Here is a 23,255-nt window from a genome sequence, read left to right as displayed (position 1 = left end):
GTAGTATTGTATTAGTCTAATTAGTTATGATGTATTATTATTTATTTTGTTTTTTGCAAATTAATATTTTGCATTGTGATGTAATAACAATATTATTTATTTTGTATTGTTATTTATTTTATTTTTTTAAAAAAACTTTTAAAAAGTGTTTAAATTATTTTTTTTAAAAAAATATGAGCAATTTAAACATGATATCATATTTTTTTTTTTTAAAAAAAAAGTGCTATAAAAATATTTTTTAAATTTTTAACAAATTTTTTTAAAGTATTAATAAATCCGATTACAATCTAGATATCCGGATTTATAGTTAAAAAAGGAGAAAAAATCTAGTTATCCGCCCAGATTATTTTTAGATTAATCCGGGTGGATAACCGGATATCCAGATCTAAATCCAGTTGCACATCCCTATTCAGAACGAATTTGGAAAAAAAATCTGGCCGATTCTACACACCCAAGTCTAAGGAAAGAGTAAGTGAGCTTGCATTGCTCATAGAATACTATTAACCATCTTTAATAGTTGCTCTTCGTAAAGAGATTTTTTAAAATTAAAATTAATAAAATCTTACTTTTTAATTAATTATATCATAAAAAGTAAGATATGGTATAACGCTTATATCATAAAAAGTATGAGCTTGCATTACTTTTTAATCTTACTTTTTAATTAAAATTAATAAAATCTTACTCTTTTTTTTTTAAAAAAGAGTGGACGCTTATACAACTTCTAACATTACTCAATAAGAAAAATAGTTCATGCGTGATAACTGTGACAATCGTAACGAAATTTTATAAAAATAAATTTATAAATTAAAATGATTTGGTGTTAACGTGACATGTTAGGTATGAGTAGCATACAACTACGTAATAAAATAATAATAATAATATTATTTTTTATTTGATACATTTAAATATAATCAAAAATATTATTTATCAATTATTAATGAGTTGTTAGTCTGTAACTGCCTTTTTTTTTTTTTTTTTTTTTTTAAACTGCCTTTTTATTATAAAGCAGATCGGAATCACAATTCTTCGTGCCGTGTTATATTAGCAACTCGCGCACCTCATTTTGAATTTTTGAGTGAGTTTCCCTTTGCTTTTGATCTCCCTCTCGCGCGCGCTCCGTGGGTAATGTAACAAAAATGGAGAAAAGCGGTGAAGTAGAAGGTCCATCCTCTACTCTTCCGATGGGAACGAGGCATTCGGATTTGAAGAAATCGTTTAAGCTCGCCCTTCGCTCTCTTCTCACTGCCTGTTCCAACCAAGTAACTATATTCAACTCATTTCACATTTTAATTTTCTATTTTCCACATTTTTTCCTTGCTTCGAAAAAAGATTAATTAATTTTGCTTATGCTCATTTGTTTTTGATCGAACTGTTAGGAATTCTGCAACGCATTCCCAAGGTTTACTGCTGCGGAGCAACAACTTCTCCACCGCCTATTCATTCAGGTATTCTATTTACATACTTCGATGCAATCGATTAGGGCTTACCCTTCTTGTCGTAAAACTAACAATTTTCTCTTTGCCGTGGTTTTTGTTGTTGTTGCATCAAAACATTTTTCAGGTCGTTACTTCCTTACATGAAAATATTGAGGTAACACTTCCATAGTAATCAGAGTACCCTTTTTCTTCTTGAATCCTACCTAATTTATTTTTTTTTTATTTTTTGGCTTTTGGTAAACATATTGAATAGTGATGATATATAGCAGTGCATTCTTCAGAAGATGTATGCCTACGTAGCCACTAAAGCCATTTGTCAAATTGTTTGCTTTTGTGCGTGGCTGAGTTTGTGTTGATACTTAAAGACCAAGTGATCTTTCAAGCTCAGTTAAGGAACGCGTAGGCCACTAAAGCCATTTGTCAAATTGTTTGCTTTTATGCATTGCTGAGTTCGTATAAATTCTTAAAGACCTAGTGATCTTTCAAACTCAGATAAGGAACGCTAATGAAGGCTCTGTGTACTTTTTTCTTTCACATTTGATCGTGAGTTCCAGGTTTAAAATGATATTTTAATATTGGGTGAAGGACAATGAGATTCTTTTTGAGTTGCTAGGGTTTCTAGGCAATGGGCATTGATTAAAATAAACAAGATTTGAGTTCTGAAGAATTTTGGCATTGGTGATTTAGGCATCAATCCAACAATCGGTAAATGTGTTCTTTCGTTGGCCTACTAATGTGCCAAAGCTGTTTAACTATTTTTTTCTTATATATATAATTCGGCCATTGACTGATATCAGTATCTTGGAGTCGCACTAATTTTCTATGACGAAAAATCCCGGAGACCATGCAAATGCAATATGTCTTTAACCCAATTAAACCCAGACACATATATAACATGTCTCCATCACACGAATACTAATAAAGTCGCTCCGTGTATGTGCTTGGATTTTTGGCTTCATAGCCTAACTTGAATCCTTCACATGGGTCATATGAAACAGCTGCAAGTAAATACAGTTGCTTGTTGGATGCGGTACCAAAGAGTACTTACCCTTCTCCAGATATTCTATCCCTTCTAGCTAGGTATAGGGGAAAGAGTAGTGAGATTAACTAGTTTCTTTGACATTGGAGGAGGTGGTCTTGCCCTGTCGTCCAGAAGATATAACCTCATGTGCTGAAGAATGACTTGTGCTGCAGTCGCTTAACGATTTCATCTGGCAGCCAATCAATTAGATAATGTGTTGTTGAATGTGTTCAGTCTTGGATCACCAACAGGCATTAAATGAAAGAATAAAGAAAGCAATAGGCACAAGATTTAAAATTAACCTCATGTTTGGTTCTTGTTATTCCATTTGTGTTCCTTAATGAATTTAGCTAAAACATAATTCTTTGTACGGATTTTCCTGGTAGTTGTTTTATACTATACTAAGTAATGCATTAGATCACTGTTTCCTAAATACCTCTCTTATAAACTTTATGCAGAATGCATAAGGTTCTTAATTTTGTGACTCGTGATTTCCTATTTTAATATTATTTCCACCCCTGAATTTTGATGCTCACCCATTTGAGTTTTGCAGGATGAGTTTGAGTCTCTGTGTCTTGAAACGCAGGTAATGATTTTATTATCATCTCTGATGTCATCCCCTTTTTTCCCCTTCTGAATTTCCCTATGAGCCATCTGCATAAAGTTTTCACAAGTTGTGCCTTATGTGTCATGGAAATGAAGTAGGTTTGTCTCCATCACTCCTATATGAGTTTTGCTTAATTTAATAGAAAAAAAAAATCATTATTGATGGAGGCCATTTTGACCATCTCAGGTCCTGTGACCTGACATTATTTAGATAGTCCATATATTTCTTTCTGGTTACTCGTTTTAGGGCCAATTTGGTAACTGCACCACATTTGTGCCATTCGTGTTTATGGATAGTGCTGTATTTGAGCCGGGCTCGGGTGAGCTTCTGCTGTCCGAGGTCGGCTTGTTTAGTAGTTAACTGGCTTGGGCTTGGGCTCGGGTCTATTATAAGTCGAGCCCAGAATTCTAGTTGAGCTCAGCTCGACTCGGCTTGAGATGTTGGTTTTTTTTAATTGCAATATTCCTAGTATGAGCTTATTAATTATTAATAATCTAAATATGCATATTACTTATATAAGATACTACTAATAACACGTGATAAGTGATAACTATAGGTAAGCATAAATACTATTATACTACCATGTCTATATGTAAGCATATATTCTTGTATGGCATTTGGTAAGTTATAGCTAATATTGTATACACATAGCATACATACATAATATATGTATTCATCATAACTTCTGTATGATATATATGTATATAGTATATGTAGTGAACTATATACATATATAATATAATGTATATATAGTTGTGTGTATATATATATATGTATAAACATATACGAGTCAAACTGATGAATCGAGTTGAGCTTTATACGAGTTTGTTCACGAACAATACTCATTTAGAGCTTGCATCATTTAATAATTGAGTCTAATTCTTTGTTTGCAAACAACCCATTTAATAATCAAATTGAGTCAAATCCAATCTTAATCGAGTTGAGTTCGAGCTGCATGTCGAGTAGCCTTGTCCATTTAGAGCCATATTATGCAAGCACCATGACAACTTCGTGAACAATTAAAAACTAGAAAGCATAGGTAGTCTATATTGTTTATGTGACAAATTATATACCCAAAACCTCATTATGTAACATTTTGACTTGAGATATGCACTCAAAAATGAACATTGAATTAGGATATATTATACTGCATGCTAGTTTGTGATTGAACCATTGAGTTATGATTTGAATGCCATGTTGTTTAGAGTTTGGCACTTGGTGACTTTTAAAACATAGAATTTATGGGTTGTTATGATCGCAATGATGTTCATTACATATTTTACTTCATTGTTGTTTGCCTGGTTGTGACTGGGCAGAGTGGCAACTTAGTAAAGTAAATCAAGGAAGATCCCCTGCCCTCGATATAAGAGCCATACTTTTGCTTGGAGTTTTTAAGTTTGTGTAAGGTCCAGTTAGCAGTTATAATTATAATTATTTAATTTTTTTAGTTAATTAAGGCAGGTTTTTTGTCCATTTTTTGGATGTGATCAAGAGTCTTAGGGCTAGTTTGGAAACACAAGTGTTCTCAGCTATTCTCAAATATTATCAGATTTTTCTTTCCCAAACATCACTCATATACAAAACACTTTTCAATTTCAAATCTTCAACTTTTTCATCTAACCATTACCTAATCATAACAACTTTCCCAAACTTCCAAACAAAACACAAAAAACAATACAACTTTTTCAAATTTCAAAATAAAAATAATATTCAAAAATAATATTCAAATTTTTTTTTTTAACTTTATAATATTTTTATTCAAACTTTTCTCTCTCCTTTCCCAAAACCCAATAAAAAATCTTAACACAAACTATTTCACTACTATTCATAGATATTTTGAATATTCTAAGTGTCCAAACGAGCCCTTAATGCCATTTTGATGGAATAAATGCTCTCCTTACTCTGCCTAATGTGGTAAATCAGTCTCATATTTGCTTAACTTCCACATTTTATACATGTTTTGCTGAAGTGCACAGTTACCATGGCTTTAGGTAGGGTGAAATTGTTCACTTGGCTGTCGTGAATTTTCACTCATGCAATCCAAGAACTGATCTGGTATCTCAATATGTATACAATAGGCTCTTGGTGGACACCCCAAATGTCTGTTTCTCCCAAAAGAATGTATGAAGTAAATGTTGACAGTACCTCGTGCATTCACATATTACAACTATTTATAGAAACCTAGAATAAATAAAAGTTGTAATTTTGGCCGACATACAAGTATATTGGGTTGGATGCGGAGGGGACCCGTTAGGAAACAGTTCCTCTTTTACATATTAACAGTGTAACTGTAAGTGAAGATAATTTCATGGCATAAATGTGAGTCTTCAAAGTTTGAGTCACTTCTAATATCTGGAAGCTATAAATCATAGTCTTTCTTATTAAGAGATGAGAATAATAGGTGTAGTTGGTGGTTGATGATAAGGACAAAGATGAGGAGAGGAGAAGTAAATAAGCATGTATATTAACTTATGTTTTTTCTTCTCTCTCTCTCTCCTCTCTTTCAGAAGACATCCAAATGTGAGCATAATGTTTCTAGGAAAATTGATTTGAAAGGAGTAATCTTGCACTTGCAATTGAAGATTAGCAAGCGGCATCTAATCATGCATTCTAAAAAGTTTACCTGTCTATATAAAGAGGATTGCAAGTCTCCTTAATTTTGGACGATGGCCGTGTATAATGTTCAGGTGACACTACAAATGTAGAAGGTATTACCATCTTAGATGTACCATACGACTTTCAGCCAGAAATGTTATATTATTGGCACAACGCTTCAGAATCATTTCATTTTTCATATGCCTTAGGGCACATATCATGGTGTACTAACTGAATTTCTCTTCATGGAAGCTCATATGGTTGTTGCTAGCATGTTTCTTTTTTTTTTTTTAATTGCATCCCTGTTAGTTTTGTCATGCCAAATTTACATCTACATGCAGGTGGGAGCCACTCTAGATTCCATAGAGCAACTTGTTGAAGAACAGAGTCTGGACCCATTGTTTTCGAATCCGTAGGTACCTTTAATTTGTGATTAATGTGCATTCAAATATATGGTTGGTTGGAACTTATAAATATATATATATATATATATATATATATATATATGGCTGCTTGGCTGGTCATATTGCCAAGAACAGCTAGATTGATATAAGTATTGTTATTGGTTAAAATTTATTCGAGAAATTGTGAATATTTGTAGATAGTTGTATTTGCTACCACAACCCATGTAAGAAGCTTCTTTTTAATAACTCTAAAACTTCTTTGTGGAAAGTCAGCAATCCTTCTAAGCTTTCAAAGCATTCCTACATAATCATATTCTGTCTAGGGCACTTTGGACCCACTTTGCAAACATTGACCGGAAGTTATTTAAAACTTTAGGAGAAGGTTCTGTCATTGGTGGCATACAATTTATAGTTTAGTCACAACAATGCCCTCAAAAGATTTGATGAGGACTATGCATCAGCAATATGTTATACTGGTTAGAATGGCATTAAATTTTTTCTTTGATCTATTTGCATTACAATATTTATTTATTACAATTTTAGGGTGCCTGACAAGGTGATCATCTTATTTCAAGGGACTAATGACTCAAATGCAGGACCAATGTAATGGATGTTGCTGGAAATCTTTCAATAGAAAAGAAGAACGAGATCCAATTCTTGACGGGTATGCTGGACATGGTATGTAATATTTAAAAAGTGCTCCATTTCTCCATTTCGGCTATCATTCATCATAGAGAATTTTACTCATGGCACACTTGTCTTTATTTGTGGATGTGATAGAGTCAGGTATATCATCATTGGATGAAGAGACTCTAGCTCAATGACTTTGTTTAAAACCTTTTTATTCATCTCCTGTTGTTCCCCTTCAGATCAGGATGAGCCTGTAGATCTCTTGGTATAAAATCTTGCCCAAGAAAGGATGGTGCTTAAGGCCATAAATTTGATATGTGCAAATGATATCCATATAATTGACCACTAGACTAACTCCCAGGGGTTTGCCCAAGTCTAGGGGTAAGAGCCTTGGTCTTGGGGGTATTCTCTCCTCAAGTCTAAGGTTCGAACCCTTGGATGCAAACAATTTCTAAGGGCCACGTCTAATGGGTGGAAAGGTGATAATTACCTGATCCGTGTGATGTGGGTGTTACATGAAATTGGGGTTTAACCGAGTCATACACATGCATTTGCACGGCATCCGGGGTTTCATGTCATCAAACCACTAGACCATGCATATTGCAGAATTAAAACATTCCATGTTAAATGAGAGAAAGTTGCTATTAGAAAGACCGTTTCGCTCCCATCTGAAGGAAAATTTTCTCTAAAATTAGGTTTCTTCCACCTATAGGATTGATCCTTTCCTTGTTCCCCCTTTTTATTCCTCTAACTCTCCTAGGGTGCAAAAATGGATCACATGTTACATTGCAGTTTGGGGTCCTGGCCTGCTATAAAATCCAATGGAATACATCCAAGAAGGCTCAAAACTCATGATCAGATAATCATGGAGAGCACCCCGTGGACAGCACACCTCTAGTATATCTACCAATAAACTTGACACCATTAATTATTTGTGTTCCTCAAAACAAATAGCTAGGTTGGGGATTCTCTTTTTAAATTTATTGATTTTGACCATTAAAGCAACTGATGCCACAGTGGAGTTTGTACTCTGACAGAATATCATAAAGAACACATCCACCGGAGCAATAAAATGTTTAAATATGCACTATGGATACATTATTTGACATCATATAATTGTTATTTAAGTTAGTTTATGAATAAACATTACGAATTCATGTCACCAGTCAACTTGGGTTGATCTGATGACTAGTGATTTCTGACCCAGTCAGCAGCTGGGTCATTTAACGGTCCAGGTATATTGGCTCTCACTTTTCTTGTTTCTGTTTGGACATTATTTTATTTCAAAATGTTTCTCTGCTCACTGGAATTGGTTTTCAATGGTATAAAAAATGGGGGAGAGAGATTAGATTTTATGTATAATATTGTTACTGCTTGATCCTTATAGTCTTTGTTTCCGTTGCTGTAATTTTTGTTTCTTTTGTTTTTAGCCTTTTTCAGTTTTCCTCTTAGCTTAAAAGGGAGGTTAAGGATTTTCCATTTAGTAATAGTTACCGTACAGTATAATTTTGTAGGGTCTTTTGGAAAACTGAAAAATGGGTCAATATTTAAATTGATACTCCCTGACCAGAAACGTCAGTTGAGTTCCTAGTTGGCTTTTGTTTTTGGCTATCATGAATTAGATTTTGCCTTAAAGATCATGAGCTAATTTTGCTGTATGATGAACCTCAGTGGAACTGATTTTGTTCGCCTCATTGTTTTTGTTCTTATAAAAAAGGGTACCATACCTTGTCAGAGAGTTAATGCCTTGTTCTTTTCGTTCTTTCATTGTTTATATTATCAAGTAGTGGCATAGAAACTTACCCTACTTCGTTAACTAGGCTGAGAAACGGAACAGCCTCATCCGTGCTCGTGTTGAACACCTCAGGGAAGGAATGCAAGATGTCTCGGGCATGGCAGATGCCTTAGAGAAGGTGCAATATCTATATCTCTACTTCAACCTCTTCCCCCGCCCTCCCACCCCTATCCATGAAAGACCAAAACAACAGGGAAAAAAAAAAAAAAAAAAAAGTAAAGAAAAGAAAGCTTGATTGGAATTTGTCTTGATAAGTGTTTGGTGATTAATTAAATTGGTTTTTAATCTGCTAATTTTTTGCAGTTGAGAAGCAGGAGTTTAAGTTACGCATGCAACAGCAATGCCATCCATGATCCTTGATTTGTGCGGTAGATGCATTTTGCAGGTATTGACATAGCTGCCTCCCTAGCTTGCACGTCTATCTTTCCTTTGGCATGTCCTGTTTGCACAATCAGAGTTTCACTGGGTGCTGCTAGTTGTAATAGCATCTGTAAAGAATCTTATATAGCCAGCTCCTAGGTATTATGGCTACTAGACCTTTTTTTTTTTTTTTTGTTGGTTTGGGATTGAGAAGCGGAGAAGTTTTACCCCATTGCTCCCATGTTAATATTTATATTACCTTTTGGCTATTTTATTTAAGGTAAAATTTAGTCGTACACTTCCTCTGCAATGGCCGACTTGCAATTGGTTTCTATGCGGTTTTATTAGGAATAAGATCTGATAATTTTTTTTCGTCCAAAATACGTGGCCTAATCACAAGTTGTCATCTATCAATCGTAATTTTTAGAAAATACTTTTTTATAATAAGAATCGCCAAAAAACAAAAGGAAGCCATTATTTGGGGTGGCATCTTAGCCACATTTTTTAATTTTGGTTTTTACTATAAAAATGGTTTTTTATTATAAAAATTTATTTTTATTCCTTTTAAAGAATTTTGAAATTTTTTTGAAGAAATTAATTTCAATTTGTGACAATTTGTGATTGGACACGTATTTTAGGTTGTGTTTGGTTGTTGAATTCAACTCAACTCACAAACTAATCATTGATGAAGCTCACTATCTTTTTAATTTTTTATAAAAAAGTTAAAACTCATATCAACCTATTTCATATATTTCAAATTAATAAGTTAAATCCATCTCGATCTAAAAAAGTTAAACAATTTTATTGGAACTTACAAAATATTACTATTCACAACTAAATTAAACTCAATTCATCCTTGTTATTCTAAGGGTGTGATTACCAAACGGTGTACTTTTTGGAATGATACTTTCTAACATGATGATGACTTCCATGAGGGGTGATGTTTAAGGAAGTGTCAATAAACAACCTTTTTTATTTAGTTAAAATGTTGTGTGTGACTAGTAAAGTGTCAAGGGACAACCTTTTGATTTAGTCAAAAGGTTGTGTCACTTCTTAAGGTTGTGATCTTTGGATTACCATTAGTTTACCAATAGTTGTGTCCTTTGCCAATAGGTTGTGTCACTTCTTAAGGTTGTGACCTTTGGGTTACCAATGATTAACCAATGGATGTGCCTTTTGCCAACTGGTGCATGATAGCTTATAAATAGGAGTCATTGGTGCACAAATAAATGCACTCAATTTCCTTTGTTCATCACCAACTTGTGGGATAAATACCCTCACGGGAGGGTCACCATATTGCCAAAATTATGCTTCCATTTATTTTTTATTTCACAACAGTGGTATCAAGAGCCTAGGTCATGACAGAGGGAATTTTTTCGCACATTGTGAAGACAATAAATAGGTAAGTGCTTGATTTGGCAACCACACTTGCATACTATAATTATCTTCGCTTGCTTGAACATCCGAGAAAGAAACTTTTTCAGATCACAGTGTAGGGTCTAGAGTACACTAAAAATCTTCAAAATCTTGTAAGTTTTTATTATTTTGAAGAAAATTATTAGCATTATTTTACACAATGAAACAGTGAATTATCTAACCCATTTGCACACACTGTCACTGTTTCGGCCGGTCTTCAGACCCCTCACCGCCGCGGGACTTCGTGGACCTCGGGAGCACGTCAGAGTCCTCGTCGCCGGCCACCAACTGGTTGGACCAAAGTGAAGACACGAGATTCATTGTTTCTAGAAAGTCCCAGTGCGAGGTTGAAGACAACCCAGAACGAAACGGTACCGTTTCGTCCAATGGTCATCCAGTTTGAAATCGGGAGGGACTAAACGACAGTGTCATTTAGCCTGTAGATCCAAGTGACAACGTCGTTTGGTCCAACGATCAGGAATTCCAAATTCCTTCTGGACTAAACGACATTGTCGTTCAGCCTAAGGAGAAAAACGACAATGTTGTTTTCGGACTGAAGAGACACAATGGTCATCTCCAAACGGCACCGTTTTGCCCCTTCAAGCCGAGCTACAAGCCGATCTCCGAGCCGAGCTGCTTACTGAGCCGCCGACCGCCGGTTTTCTCTAGAACCCGGTTTGAACCGGCTGAACCGATTTACTCGGTTTCTTGAACTGGTTCGTGACAAATTTGTTCAATCGAGCCATTCGAGATCATTTCAAGCCCGATTTGGTCCGTTCAAAAGCCGTTGTGCTCCAAATTTCAAGCCAAAATATTACAAAGCACCTATTGGTCGAATTATTGTCAGAAATTCTTTGAAAAAGGTAAAACATCAAGGAAAGGTTGTGGATATCCTCGATTGGAGCGTCACTTTCATTATTCTCCTTATTTAAAATATAATAGGAGAATTTCTAGGCTACCACCTTGGATTAAATTTAATGGTTATTATTACTATTAAGTTTGTAATAGTTTTAATTTTTTCACAGTTGAACTATTATATTTAAATAGTACACATTTATTATTTCTATATTCTTCTTGTTGATTAATTTTTAAGATTTATTATTCATGACACCAAATAAAAGTATTGATCCCCTAGGGATAGAAAAATTGAATGGAAAAAATTTTCGGGCCTGGAAAAGGTATATAACTTTTTTTCTAACCCATGAAAAGACTTTATATACATTAACAACACCAGAGCCATGTGAAGAAATTATAGAAAATGATGAAAGTGAAAGTGGGAGTAGCGTTTCAAATAAAGATAAATGGATAGAACACAATGCATGGACAAAAGCTTTAATTTTGCATTGCACGAGTGATCATATTATTCTTTTATTTGAAGACTATGAAACTACTAAAGAAATTATGGATGCAGTTGAAACAAAGTATGGTTTAAGGTCGGATACATATATATATATTTATTATTGGATAAGTATAACCGGACTTGTATGAAAGAGAATAATGATATTGGTGATCATGTACTTCCAATGGAGTTAATTGCAAAAACATTACATGATGCCGGTCATCCTCTCACTGATAAAATACAACTTACAACCATATTAAATAGTCTTCCTTCATCTTGGCATCGCATTGTTATTTCTTTAACACACAGTGGAAATGAGATAAAACCTAGTGAATCATCCAATTTATTGATGGTGCAGGACAGGTGTTCTACACAAAATAAGATAAAACCAAAACAGTTTAAGAAAAATAAATGGTTAAAAATGAAACAAAATAAACAATTTTCTGGAAAGTGTTTTAAGTGTGGAAAGAATGAGCATTACAAATCATAATGTCCTAATAAAGGAAAAACACAAGAAATTGAGGAAATTGTGATGACAGTCTCAGAAGTAATACTAGTAGAACTACCATCAGATTCATGGTGGGTTGACTCTGCAGCAACCAAACATATATGCAGGAACAAAGACATGTTTGTCAAACTTGAAGATAAAAAAACAGGAGAGCACAGAGTGTATATGGGCAACAATGCATACTGCGATGTCTTGGGGCAAGGTACGTGTAAATTCAAAGTGAATGGTTCCGTTATTTTACTTAGTGATGTTTTATATGTACCTAGTATTCGTAGGAAATTAGTATAAGTGCCTGTACTAAATTAGAAAGGCTACACTGTTGAGTTTATGTCTGGAACCGTTGTAATAAGTAAGGGCAATGTATCAGTGAAAGGTATGAAAGATCACAATATGTATGTACTAAATGTTGATATTAATAAAGTACCTATTTCTGAGTATTTGAATGTGTCTACAAATTGTGCATATTTATGGTATTTAAGATTAAGCCATATTAATAAAAATAAAATGATCAAAATGTGTAAAAGTGGATTAATACTGCAAATAAACTCAGATAATTTTGATATATGTGAACCATGTATCAAAGGAAAAATGAGTAGTAAATCTTTTTCAAAAAGTCGAAAATCTACGGATTTACTAGAAATTATATATTCTGATGTTTGTGGACCTTTTAAAACAAAAACCCATAGAGGAATAGAGTACTTTATTACTTTCATTGATGATTATTTAAGATATGAGCATATCTACTTACTCAAGCATAAATCTGAAGCAATTGAGAAATTTAAAGAATTTAAATTAGAAGTAGAAATCTAGTTGGGTAGACCCATTAAAAGTTTGAATAGTGATAGAGGAGGAGAATTTGAAACTTTAGATAATTTCTGCAAATTGAATGGTATAAGACATATTTATACTATACCATATAAACCTCAACAGAATGTCATTGCGGAAAGGAGAAATAGAACTCTATTGGATATAGTGCGATCGATGATGGCATATGCTGATCTACCAATACATTTTTAGGGTGAAGCATTATTGGCTACTATATATATATTGAATAGAGTTGAAACTAAAGCGCAACCTCTTACACCTTACGAGTTATGGACGGGAGATAAACCAGACTTAAGTAAGCTCAAAGTGTGGAGTTGTAAGGCACAAATGCTTATCCCAAGGCCACTAAGGGATAAATTAAAAAGTAAAACCTGAGAATGTAGGTTTATTGGGTATGTAGAAAACAGAAGTGACTACAGATTTTATCATTTTAAAATAGGATTGATAGAAAGTAGGGATGCCGTTTTCTTGAAAAATACGAACCTTATTACTACTGTTGATTAGATAGATTTATTAAATGATTTAGAGAATCAACAAATCTCCACAAAGTCTGATAACGAAAATTATGATATTATTCAAATTCAGAATAATAAAAATAAAAGAAAGTCAGATGAAAATCAATGTTCAGGTATTGATGTTGGAGACAATGGGAATAAAAGATCCAGAAGACCATCAATATTATTTCAAGATCATTATGCACTAAATACTAGTTTGGAAAATTTAGATAATGATTCTGAAAATTTTTCTGGGGCAACCAATAGTATTGATTCAGATAAATGACTTGAGGTCATGAAAGATGAAATAGAATCAATAAACAAAAATAATGTTTGGGAGTTAATAGATCTTCCAAAAGATAAAAAAAGATATTGGTTGTAAATGAGTTCTCAGAAGAAAATTTAAAATTGATGGTAGTTTGGAAATGTACAAAGCAAGGTTAATGGCCAAGGGATATACTCAACAACCAGGTGTAGACTTTGTGGATACATATTCGCTTGTGGTGAAGTTCACATCCGTAAGGATCATCATATACATTGTTGCTAGGATGAATTTGGAATTACATCAGTTAGATGTAAAAACAGTTTTTCTCAATAATGAATTAAAAAATGACATCTTTATGATTCAACCAGAAGGATTCCAAATTAAAGGACATGAAGAGAAAGTCTACAGGTTGAGGAAGTCACTGTATGGACTTAAGCAATATTCAAGATAGTGGTACTTCAAATTTCACTAATCTATTTTGGAAATGGGATATGAAATGAGTCCACTAGATCATTGTATATACATATGGAAAAATAATAATAAATTAACATTATTATCATTGTATGTTGATGATATATTACTGGCAGGTAATTGTCTAGATATGATGCATGAAACAAAAGAATTCTTGAAATCTAAATTTGAAATGAAAGCCATAGGTGAAGCCGCCTATGTTCTTGGTATAAGAATTTTTAGAGATATAAATTCAAATCTATTGTATTTAGATCAAGAAAAATATCTATAAAAAGTGCTTAAAAGATTTGGTATGAAAAATTGTAAATCTTTAAGTACGCCTGTTTGCAAAACTCATACTTTAAATAAAAGTATGTGCCCAAAAGATAAGGAGGAAATACGTGAAATGCTTAAAGTTCCCTATGCTCAAGCTGTGGGAAGCCTCTTATATGCAATGACAAGTACTAGACTAGATATTTATCATGCAGTAGAATTGGTAAGTAGATTTCAATCCAATCCAGATAAAAAATATTGGCAACCAGTGAAGCGTATGTTAAGATATTTACAAGGTACCAAAAATTTGAAATTGTGCTTTGGAAACAGTGATCTAGAATTAATCGGCTATAAGGATGCTGATTTGGAAGTGATATAGATGATAGAAAATCTATAACTGAATATATATTTCTATTTGATGGAACAACAGTTTCTTGGTTAAGTAAGAAACAAGGTTGTGTTGCTAAGTCTACTATGAAAGCAGAGTATATTGCTTGTAGTACTGCAATGAGTAATGCGTTGTGGATAAAACGCTTTGTTAAAAGCTTGAATTTGGGTACATCCACAAAATCAATCAATGTGTTTTTTGATAATCAGTCTGTTATTTCTTTGATAAAAAGTGGAACACAGAGTTCCAAGAGAAAACAAATTGATGTGCATTATCATTATATTTTAGATATAGTGGAAAGAGGTGAGGTCAAAGTTAATTTTATTTCCTCGACCGAAATGGTAACAGATCTGATAACCAAAGGTTTATCTCTGGAGAAATTCAGAGAACATATGACTAGAATGAGATTGAGAGAAATTTAGGTGAAGCAGTCTCATGGTCGACATGTATAACTCAGCAAATTCTGGGGACGCCTAGAAAATTAGAGTTATGGTGATATCCAAATGAAAATTTCGGTCATTTGTAAAGTCACTGATAAGATGATCAAGAAAAACCTCAAGAATGGCCTTAGGATGAGTACTTGACGAAATTTCAGTGTAGGTTGATTAACCAAGAAAAAGGTTGATCATGGTAAAGTCGCTGATAAGATGATTAAAGAAAGACTTAGGTGAGTAAGTACCTAACGAAAATTCATTGACATTCGCTAAAGTTTTAGTGAAATTTGATTTGATTACCCAAGTAAATGGTTAATCATTTGCAAAGTCGTTGATAAGGTGATTAGGGAAAATCTCAGGAATAGCTTCTAGAGGAAGTACTTAACCAAAATTCAGTACAGGTCGATACATGTGTTATATATTCAGCTAAAGTCGTCAATTGTGACAGGAGAATGAACTATTGATCCAATCATGAGATATGGATTATTGATCCAGTCACAGAGAATTGATGTCGTTTACTAAATTTTTCTTTTTAGTGAAATGAAGTCATCCCTAATATGTGATCAGTGGGAGCACTTATGGTAAATGGTGCGGTCAGATAAGGTAATGACAAAAATGTGTGCACATAGAGGCTTGTCATGCTCTAACACCGATCTACAAGAGTAACATATGAGAGTTGAGTAGTTGAAAGCTTATATTGGTACCAAGGTAAAATACTCAACTGAATCATCACCGTTTTGTGTGATCAACTGAGAGATGTTATTCTAAGGGGTGTGATCACCAAACGGTGTACCCCTTGGAATGATACCCTCTAACATGGTGACAGTTCCCATGAGGGGTGATGTTTAAGGAAGTGTCAATAGACACAACCTTTTGATTTAGTTAAAAGGTTGTGTCACTTCTTAAGGTTGTGACCTTTGGATTACCAATGGTTTACCAATCGTTGTGCCCTTTGCCAATATGTTGTATTACTTCTTAAAGTTGTGACCTTTGGGTTACTATTGGTTAACCAATGGATGTGCCCTTTGCCAATTGGTGCATGATGACCTATAAATAGGGGTCATTGGTGCACAAATGAATGTACTCAATTCCCTTTGTTCATCACCAACTTGTGGGATAAATACCCTCACGGGAGTGTCACCATATTGCAAAAATTTTGATTCTATTTATTCTTTATTTCTCAATAATCCCAACATCCAAACGTAGCTAGGTTAATGTTGATGGACATAAAAATCAACGTAGTGTCCTTCCTATTTACAAGTAAAAAGACTACTTATAAGTAATATGACTATTACCTCCGGTTGTATTGTTTTTAATTTAGAATACAAAATGATGACATAATACTTTTTAGTTGCGATCTGCTTGCATGTGGTCAAGGGTTATATTTAGCATGTTGAACCTAACTTATGTCTTTGGTGTTTTGTTTAGTTAGGTTTGGTCAGGAAATCTTTTCTATCTATAGTTGGGTATACTTTTATAATTGAGAATTACAAACTTTTCCTCTCGTCATTCTTCATAGTTTTTCTTTCGCATGGGCCATGAGGTATCAAGGATAGCAGATCTTTTGTTTGTTTTCCTTTACATGAAAGTTGTGTGCTTACTGGAGTAACAATTTAAATTTGGTAGATTGTTCCAAGTCTAACAGTAGGGACAAATCACAACGGATCCTAAACGTAAGTCGACTATAGCATGACAAGGAGTGTATGACCAGATTGGCCTTTTTTTAATGTTTAACTCGATGACATTGTTTTTTGTAGTGGCATTTCATGAAGTTTAGGGAAACTACCTTTTAAATATATTAACTTATCCAAAAAAAAAAAATTTGAAAATTACAACAACTCCAATAAATTGATATTCTTAAATCAATATGTTCAGTCTTTAGATGTAAATGAATGCTTAGAAAAAATGTATTGTGGTACTATAAAAAATAAGAGATCCTTGATAATGGCCGATCACATGGCAGTAAGCCTTGTTTGGTTATATAGTTCAAATGAGATGAGATGAGATGAGATATTTTATTAAAAGTTGAATAAACTATTGTATAATATAAATTTTTAATATTAGTTTTGTTTTGGGATTTGAAAAAGTTGAATTGTTTATTATATTTTATGTGGGAGTTTAGAAAAATTGTAATGATATATGAGATGAGATGAGATAATTTGATTTTGTGTAACCAAACTAGCCTCAAAACATAACAATGTAGTGAGGTGGTGGTGATGATAATTATAGGGAGAGATGGTTGAGGAAAATGACTGAGAAAAGAAGATTTGAGGGACCAAAAATGACAAAGGAGGGATTGTGGTAAAAATGAGGAAAGAATTGGAAGCTGATGAGGACTCTATATGGGAGGAAGTACTATATAGCTAATTCACCTTCACATTTAGAGAGAGAGAGAGAGAGAGAGAGAGAGAGGGTCTTTAAGGGGAATTTGAACTAGAGGAGTGGTACATCCATAAAGAGATTATACAAAAGCAATCTCACAAATTGATGTAGATTCATTTGGTCTATTAGATCTACTTTACAATAAAACTAACTTTACAATCTGACGAATCACATCAAGTCACATCAGTTTGTGAGATTACTTTTATATAATTCATTTGTGGCTAAAGTATTTCCCTTTGGGCTATAGCTAATTTACATGAAGAAGCAATAGGATATTGCTTTGTAACTTTGAGATTTTGTTCACTGTCAATTGATGCTGTTTGTGAGATTTTTTGTGCTCTTTCCCTTCCTTTCTCTTGTCTTCCCAATGGTTCCCATATGCTCCATGACTAACCAAAACAAACCACAAAACCTATGTCCACCACTAGGAAACAAAAAACAAAAAAACCCTTCCACCCTTGACTATTGTACTTGATTGCGAGCTACAAACACAAATTGACACATCGCTACCTCAGCATCATCAACAATGAATATAAATTTTCAACCATCAACTTCAAATTTTTGCACCTAAGTTGGAGATTTTCCCAACACATGTTATCACAACACTATCCACAACCTGGATAGTGTTGTGTTGTCAAAACCCTTCCCATAGTCATCACCAAAGCTCCACTTCTCAACCTGAAAACCCCACTCCAATCTTGATGCTTGGATTGCCTTCCTTGATATGGTGAGTACGATGTATGTAATAGGCATGGACCTTCCCTCAACCACGAGCAAAGATTCATCCTATAGAGAGTCCAACAACATGGTAATTGGAAGGGATGTTTAGGTCTCATGGCAATAAGCCAACAACTAAAGGACAGATTTGGCCTATGGGCCATGAGTCTCTCGGACCCAAGACCGGGAGACTCACGGCCGGGCCGTGGCATAAACCGCGTGATATGATAATGCCGATAGATCATGGTGATTTCCTTGTCCACTTATTAAGGAATTATTCATGATGAGCCATTGGATTTAATGGTTATCTACATCCTCAACACCTCTATAAATAATACCTGAAGGTAACAGATAATTTATGATTACTTGCACTCTTATATTGAGACTACATATCTCTGACTTAGGCATGGAGCTCCTCTGGGTGCCTAGTGCCGTCTTCTCATTTGTTGCAGGTTATCTGAATAGTTGGTGATTTGAAACACGTCATTGAAAGGCGCAACAACAAGGACCACTCCATCATGTCAAGTGGAAAAGAACCTCTTAAAAAATGACTAAAGATAATGTAAGCCAAGCTTGATAGTGTGATGATGATTGACGACATATGTAATTCTTCGCTCGATGATCTCGTCTAGTATATCAATCTCCTTGTCTTGCGAAAGTATAGAATGAAAAATCTACGGCTTGGTAAGTAGGATTAATTAAACTAGATATAACATATGAGCCTCAGTTATTTAATCACGCATAAAATTGAAAATAAAAATAATTATTACAATCATAGTATTGAATGTAAAATTGTAAATCTTGTACCAAGTAATGAATCACTTCCATACAATTCTCCTTAAAGGCAAACTACACCTTCCAAGTCTAGCTACCATTCCTATAAATTCCTCTCCATTTGAGATTTGAACCTAATTCTGATTGTCCTTCAATATAGTCATCATTCTCATTAACTTCTCGGTATAGGTTCTACACCTTAGTGCCTTTCAATGTAGTTATCATTCCCATACATTTTTTATCGTGTCGGTCTACACTTTCTCAAGGTTTTTTGGTATAGAATGTTTCCCAAATTTTTATAGTATCGGTACCCTACTATACTAAAGTTATAAACATCATATTTCTTATCATGCAATTGATTCAATAAAAATACAGTGCATGGTTTTCATGTAAATATAACCGTACTATAAATCACATGAAAAGTTTTTTGGGACAAAACAAATCATCCCAAGTCCCAAAAGCTATTTTGGGACTAAAATTTGAATTTCAAAATCTTTTGATGGCGTTCAAACATAATGATTTTTTAGGGACAATTAAATTTCATCCCAGATACGTTTGAATGGTTAATTCGTTATGTTTGACCATTGATCTATGTTTGAACGCATTGGTTGATCGAATCTGAATACGTTCGAACGTATTGTTACATAGAAACGTTCGACCGTTAAATTTAGTGTTCGACCAGACATCTATTTCAAACGCAGTGCGTCGAGTGGTCGATTGAATTCTTATACATTTGAACATATTATAAGGGTAAGACGTTCGAAGGTTCGATATAGTTTTCGAACGTATATGTAATGTTCACTGTCGTAAGAGCTCATTCAAATGCTTATTATGTTTGAACAGTAATTGTATTTATGTTCGAACAGAAATTACAAATTACTTTTGAATGTTTTGTGCAGCTGTTCGACTGGTTAGACTAACTATATGTTCAAACGGTTTTTGGGTGTTCTAACTATAGGAATTTTTTATTTTTTTTATCATTAAATAACTAAATACACAATCATAATATCATAAAAATACATTAGAATTTTTTCAATAAACATAAAAAGTAGTCTCATAAGTGCAAACTAAATAAAGAAAACATTGTTCATCATACAAATAGTAGGTAAATTATTAAATCAGTTGCTAGGAGGCCTAGATTGTTGCATCATCATCTATATTTGGAGTTGCATCTCTCTTCTGAACTCCTCTTATTGTTGTTTCAAGTGCATTTCTATGTTTGCTTGTTATGCCAGTTAAGCTTCTAGCTCATGCTATTTTGTCCTCAATTGCTCGATCTCAAACGTCACTTACTCAAAAGATCTAGAAGTGTTGGAGGCATTATTGGATGATGAGGACGAGCTAGAAGGTTTGACGCAATGATCCAAACCCCTCAAATATCTTGAACGTGGACCCAGAAATCTTTTAAAAATGTCAACATTACTTGTTAAGGAACTTTGATAAAATGCAGATTCAACACGCAAGGTAATCATTTTTACCTACACATAAGAGAATGAATTAATATTGTCACAAATGTATAAATATGTTTAGTTAAAACAAATATTTGTATTTACAAAAAAAAAATAGATAATTGTATGCTTACATAGTTTTTACGAGTTTCAAAATGAGTCCACTCTCCATTACGAACAGTATGTGCTGCATCATATAATTTTGTTAGATTGCGATCAGTATCTTTTGCTACAAAATACATATTTTATAGTTATAAACTTATTAGAATACGACAAACAACAAACTTGAGCAAACTATTATATAAAATAACATTACCAGTTTCTTAGAGAGATGATAGAAAGATCTTGAGCTTGCATGATGATAAATCTTCAAATTTGATTTATTTGCTTCATTTGTAGAATTTTACTCCTATAAATAATTAATAAATATTAACAAGAGAAAATTATAAAATATGAAACATAAAATAAGTCATTTACCTTATATGTAGGATCTTCAAACATGTTACAAAGTTTTTCTCACTCGTAAAGTCGGACATCCTGAAAATGATGTTGGCACGCCCGTCTTTATTTTCAAACTTATTGTAATGCTCATGACATCTCGCCTTATATTTGCAGAATGTATTACAAATAAGCTCATCAACAATTTCATGCTCGTCTCTTCGGCCAAAATTTAGTTCGAATTCATCCTTTAAAAAATTAAACGAACAAGTCATTTGTATATTCTATCTTTTGCCTACTACACATTAAAAAATTTGATAATAAATTAAACATTACCAAATAACGCTTTCTAATAAGATCTTTGACATCTTGGAGACTTTATGCCATGAAGGTGTAGTTAAAGGTGCATAAGTTTGTGTAAGAGCACCCATATGCGAAGCAAGCCAAGCCGCTGGTTCTCCTTCACCTTCGGTGTGATCATCAGGAATATTAACCTTAATTTTACCCACTTTACAATATTTTTTCCGTGTGACACATCTAGTAGTGCTTCAACCTCGACACGATTGTATTGTTAGCTCTAAACAAAATCATATTTATGACAGAAACGAATGAAATGATCAATTAAAATATATTTAACATGGATAATTTACCTTAATTGAGATAGAATTTTTATTAATATTTTACCTCGTTCTGGAGAGTTAGAATCTCCACCGATGAGTTAATCGGAAAGTTAGGAACGAGTGTAGATGGGATGTGAACTTCCTTCTTCTTGGGTGGCATGATTTAAAAGCATTGAGACATACATCACATAAGAATTTGTTATAAAGTGTCATGTGAACACAAAACACATTATTTATCCATATTAATTTTAGTTGACCATTCTCCCTCCTACATGGTGAATATAGTAGAAATACAATATGTAAATAATCATAAGTGCAAGGTTATAATTCAAAGATGGAATCTATAATATAATTACTCGTTGTTCAAACAATTTGGAGAACTCTTCCTCATGTTTCTGGTTTATATTAGTTGCTCTTTATTCTTTGAGCATATTGATATGATCACTGAAAATGAGAATTATTAAATAATTTATAATCATATAATTTTTAAGGATATTATAATATTAATTGAAGTTTAACCATCTTGCCAAGGCCCAAGCTAACACCCAATGTCCCAAATAACAACTAACAAGTAAGTGCAACCATGAGCCATCATGGTCCAATGGCATGTCCATCATCCAATCATTCACTGTTGAATAAATTACAAATAAGAAACACAACCAGCCATTCAAATATAAGCCAACTATTGTGTTAGAATCTAGTTAATATTGGAATCTAGGAAATAAATTAATAGTCTTATAATATATAATATACATATTACATGACTCAATAATAGCTAGTCAAGCTTCATCTATCTTAATAGTGATACTAGTGTGTACATATAATTGATTATTAGTCTATTAATATTATTCTTTAATAATTATCACCTTCATTATTAGTCTATTAATAATCTTGAATTTATCTATATAAGTTCTAGACTTTTTATATGAGTATATATGATCAATATATAAATAATACATATTTTTATTAAAGTCAAGGTCGGAGTCAAAGGTGATGTCAGAGTAAGAGTCGGAGAGGAGTCGATCAGACAATAAATCTGACTCCGACTTTAAATGCAAAAAACACTTCGACTCCTACTTTGTTTTATCGTAACTCCAACTCCGACTATGTGGAGTTAGAGTCGGATTTTCGAATTTTTGCAAGGCCCTACATTTTACTTTCATTTTTTTTCAGTTTTAATGGTGGCCAGTGATAATACTGATGTTATTATTTTGAGTTTTGCTACTTATAAGCCATTATTTAAACACATTACTTAACTGTGACATTCATTATAGTTATAAGAAAAAGTTAAAATACAAATAAGTTTAATGCTAATTTATGTGGCAGTCTTCCATATTAGTAGTGTGTTTGGTGTGTGAATAAATAAATTTACAAATAGTTTTTTCTATTAGTTTTTAATGGCTGGTGATGGTGACATTGAAATTAATGGTGGTTAGGGGCGGTAAGGATGCTAATATTTTTTACTAATTAGAGAGGGAGAGTCAGATTCTGTTTTCTTCATGTACACGTCTTTCCTTTATTGGCCAGCCTTTCTAGAAGAAAGTTGTGCTTTGTGGAAAGCAATAGAAATATGTATTGATCTAGAGGTTAAAGATGTAGTGTTTGAAGGAGATGCAAAGAATGCGATACAAGCAAT

The 23,255-nt window shown here is 33.4% G+C and overlaps 1 protein-coding gene across 3 annotated transcripts; it reads left to right on the top strand.

Moving 5' to 3' along the window:
• The first annotated feature begins 1,028 nt into the window (after positions 1 to 1,028).
• On the top strand, positions 1,029 to 20,708 carry LOC121235983. Of its 3 annotated transcripts, none has more exons than XM_041132454.1 (9): positions 1,029 to 1,259; positions 1,377 to 1,445; positions 1,561 to 1,590; positions 3,011 to 3,043; positions 6,001 to 6,071; positions 6,660 to 6,741; positions 8,514 to 8,606; positions 8,792 to 8,873; positions 20,349 to 20,708. In XM_041132454.1, exons 1-8 carry the CDS (start codon positions 1,137 to 1,139, stop codon positions 8,846 to 8,848), a joined length of 558 nt encoding a protein of 185 aa, XP_040988388.1. In that variant the 5' UTR covers positions 1,029 to 1,136; the 3' UTR covers positions 8,849 to 8,873; positions 20,349 to 20,708. The 3 variants fall into 3 exon arrangements, with proteins under 3 accessions (XP_040988388.1, XP_040988387.1, XP_040988386.1); XM_041132453.1 differs by lacking the exon at positions 20,349 to 20,708 and adding an exon at positions 16,760 to 17,036; XM_041132452.1 differs by lacking the exon at positions 20,349 to 20,708 and having other exon boundaries at positions 1,030 to 1,259; positions 8,792 to 8,995.
• The last annotated feature ends 2,547 nt before the right edge of the window (positions 20,709 to 23,255 follow it).

The sequence above is a fragment of the Juglans microcarpa x Juglans regia genome, chromosome 6D (assembly GCF_004785595.1).
Source record: "Juglans microcarpa x Juglans regia isolate MS1-56 chromosome 6D, Jm3101_v1.0, whole genome shotgun sequence".
Lineage (NCBI taxonomy): Eukaryota > Viridiplantae > Streptophyta > Magnoliopsida > Fagales > Juglandaceae > Juglans > Juglans microcarpa x Juglans regia.
The sequence above is the reverse complement of the archived record's forward strand: the minus strand, read 5'-3'. Positions and strand labels throughout refer to the sequence as shown.

Excerpts from the sequence above, each read along its gene's own strand:
- LOC121235983 (XM_041132454.1), top strand. The coding sequence starts at position 1,137 with ATGGAGAAAAGCGGTGAAGTAGAAGGTCCATCCTCTACTCTTCCGATG. Across the intron at positions 1,446-1,560 it reads TCCACCGCCTATTCATTCAG|GTCGTTACTTCCTTACATGA; the intron begins GTATTCTATTTA and ends AACATTTTTCAG. Across the intron at positions 3,044-6,000 it reads CTCTGTGTCTTGAAACGCAG|GTGGGAGCCACTCTAGATTC; the intron begins GTAATGATTTTA and ends ATCTACATGCAG.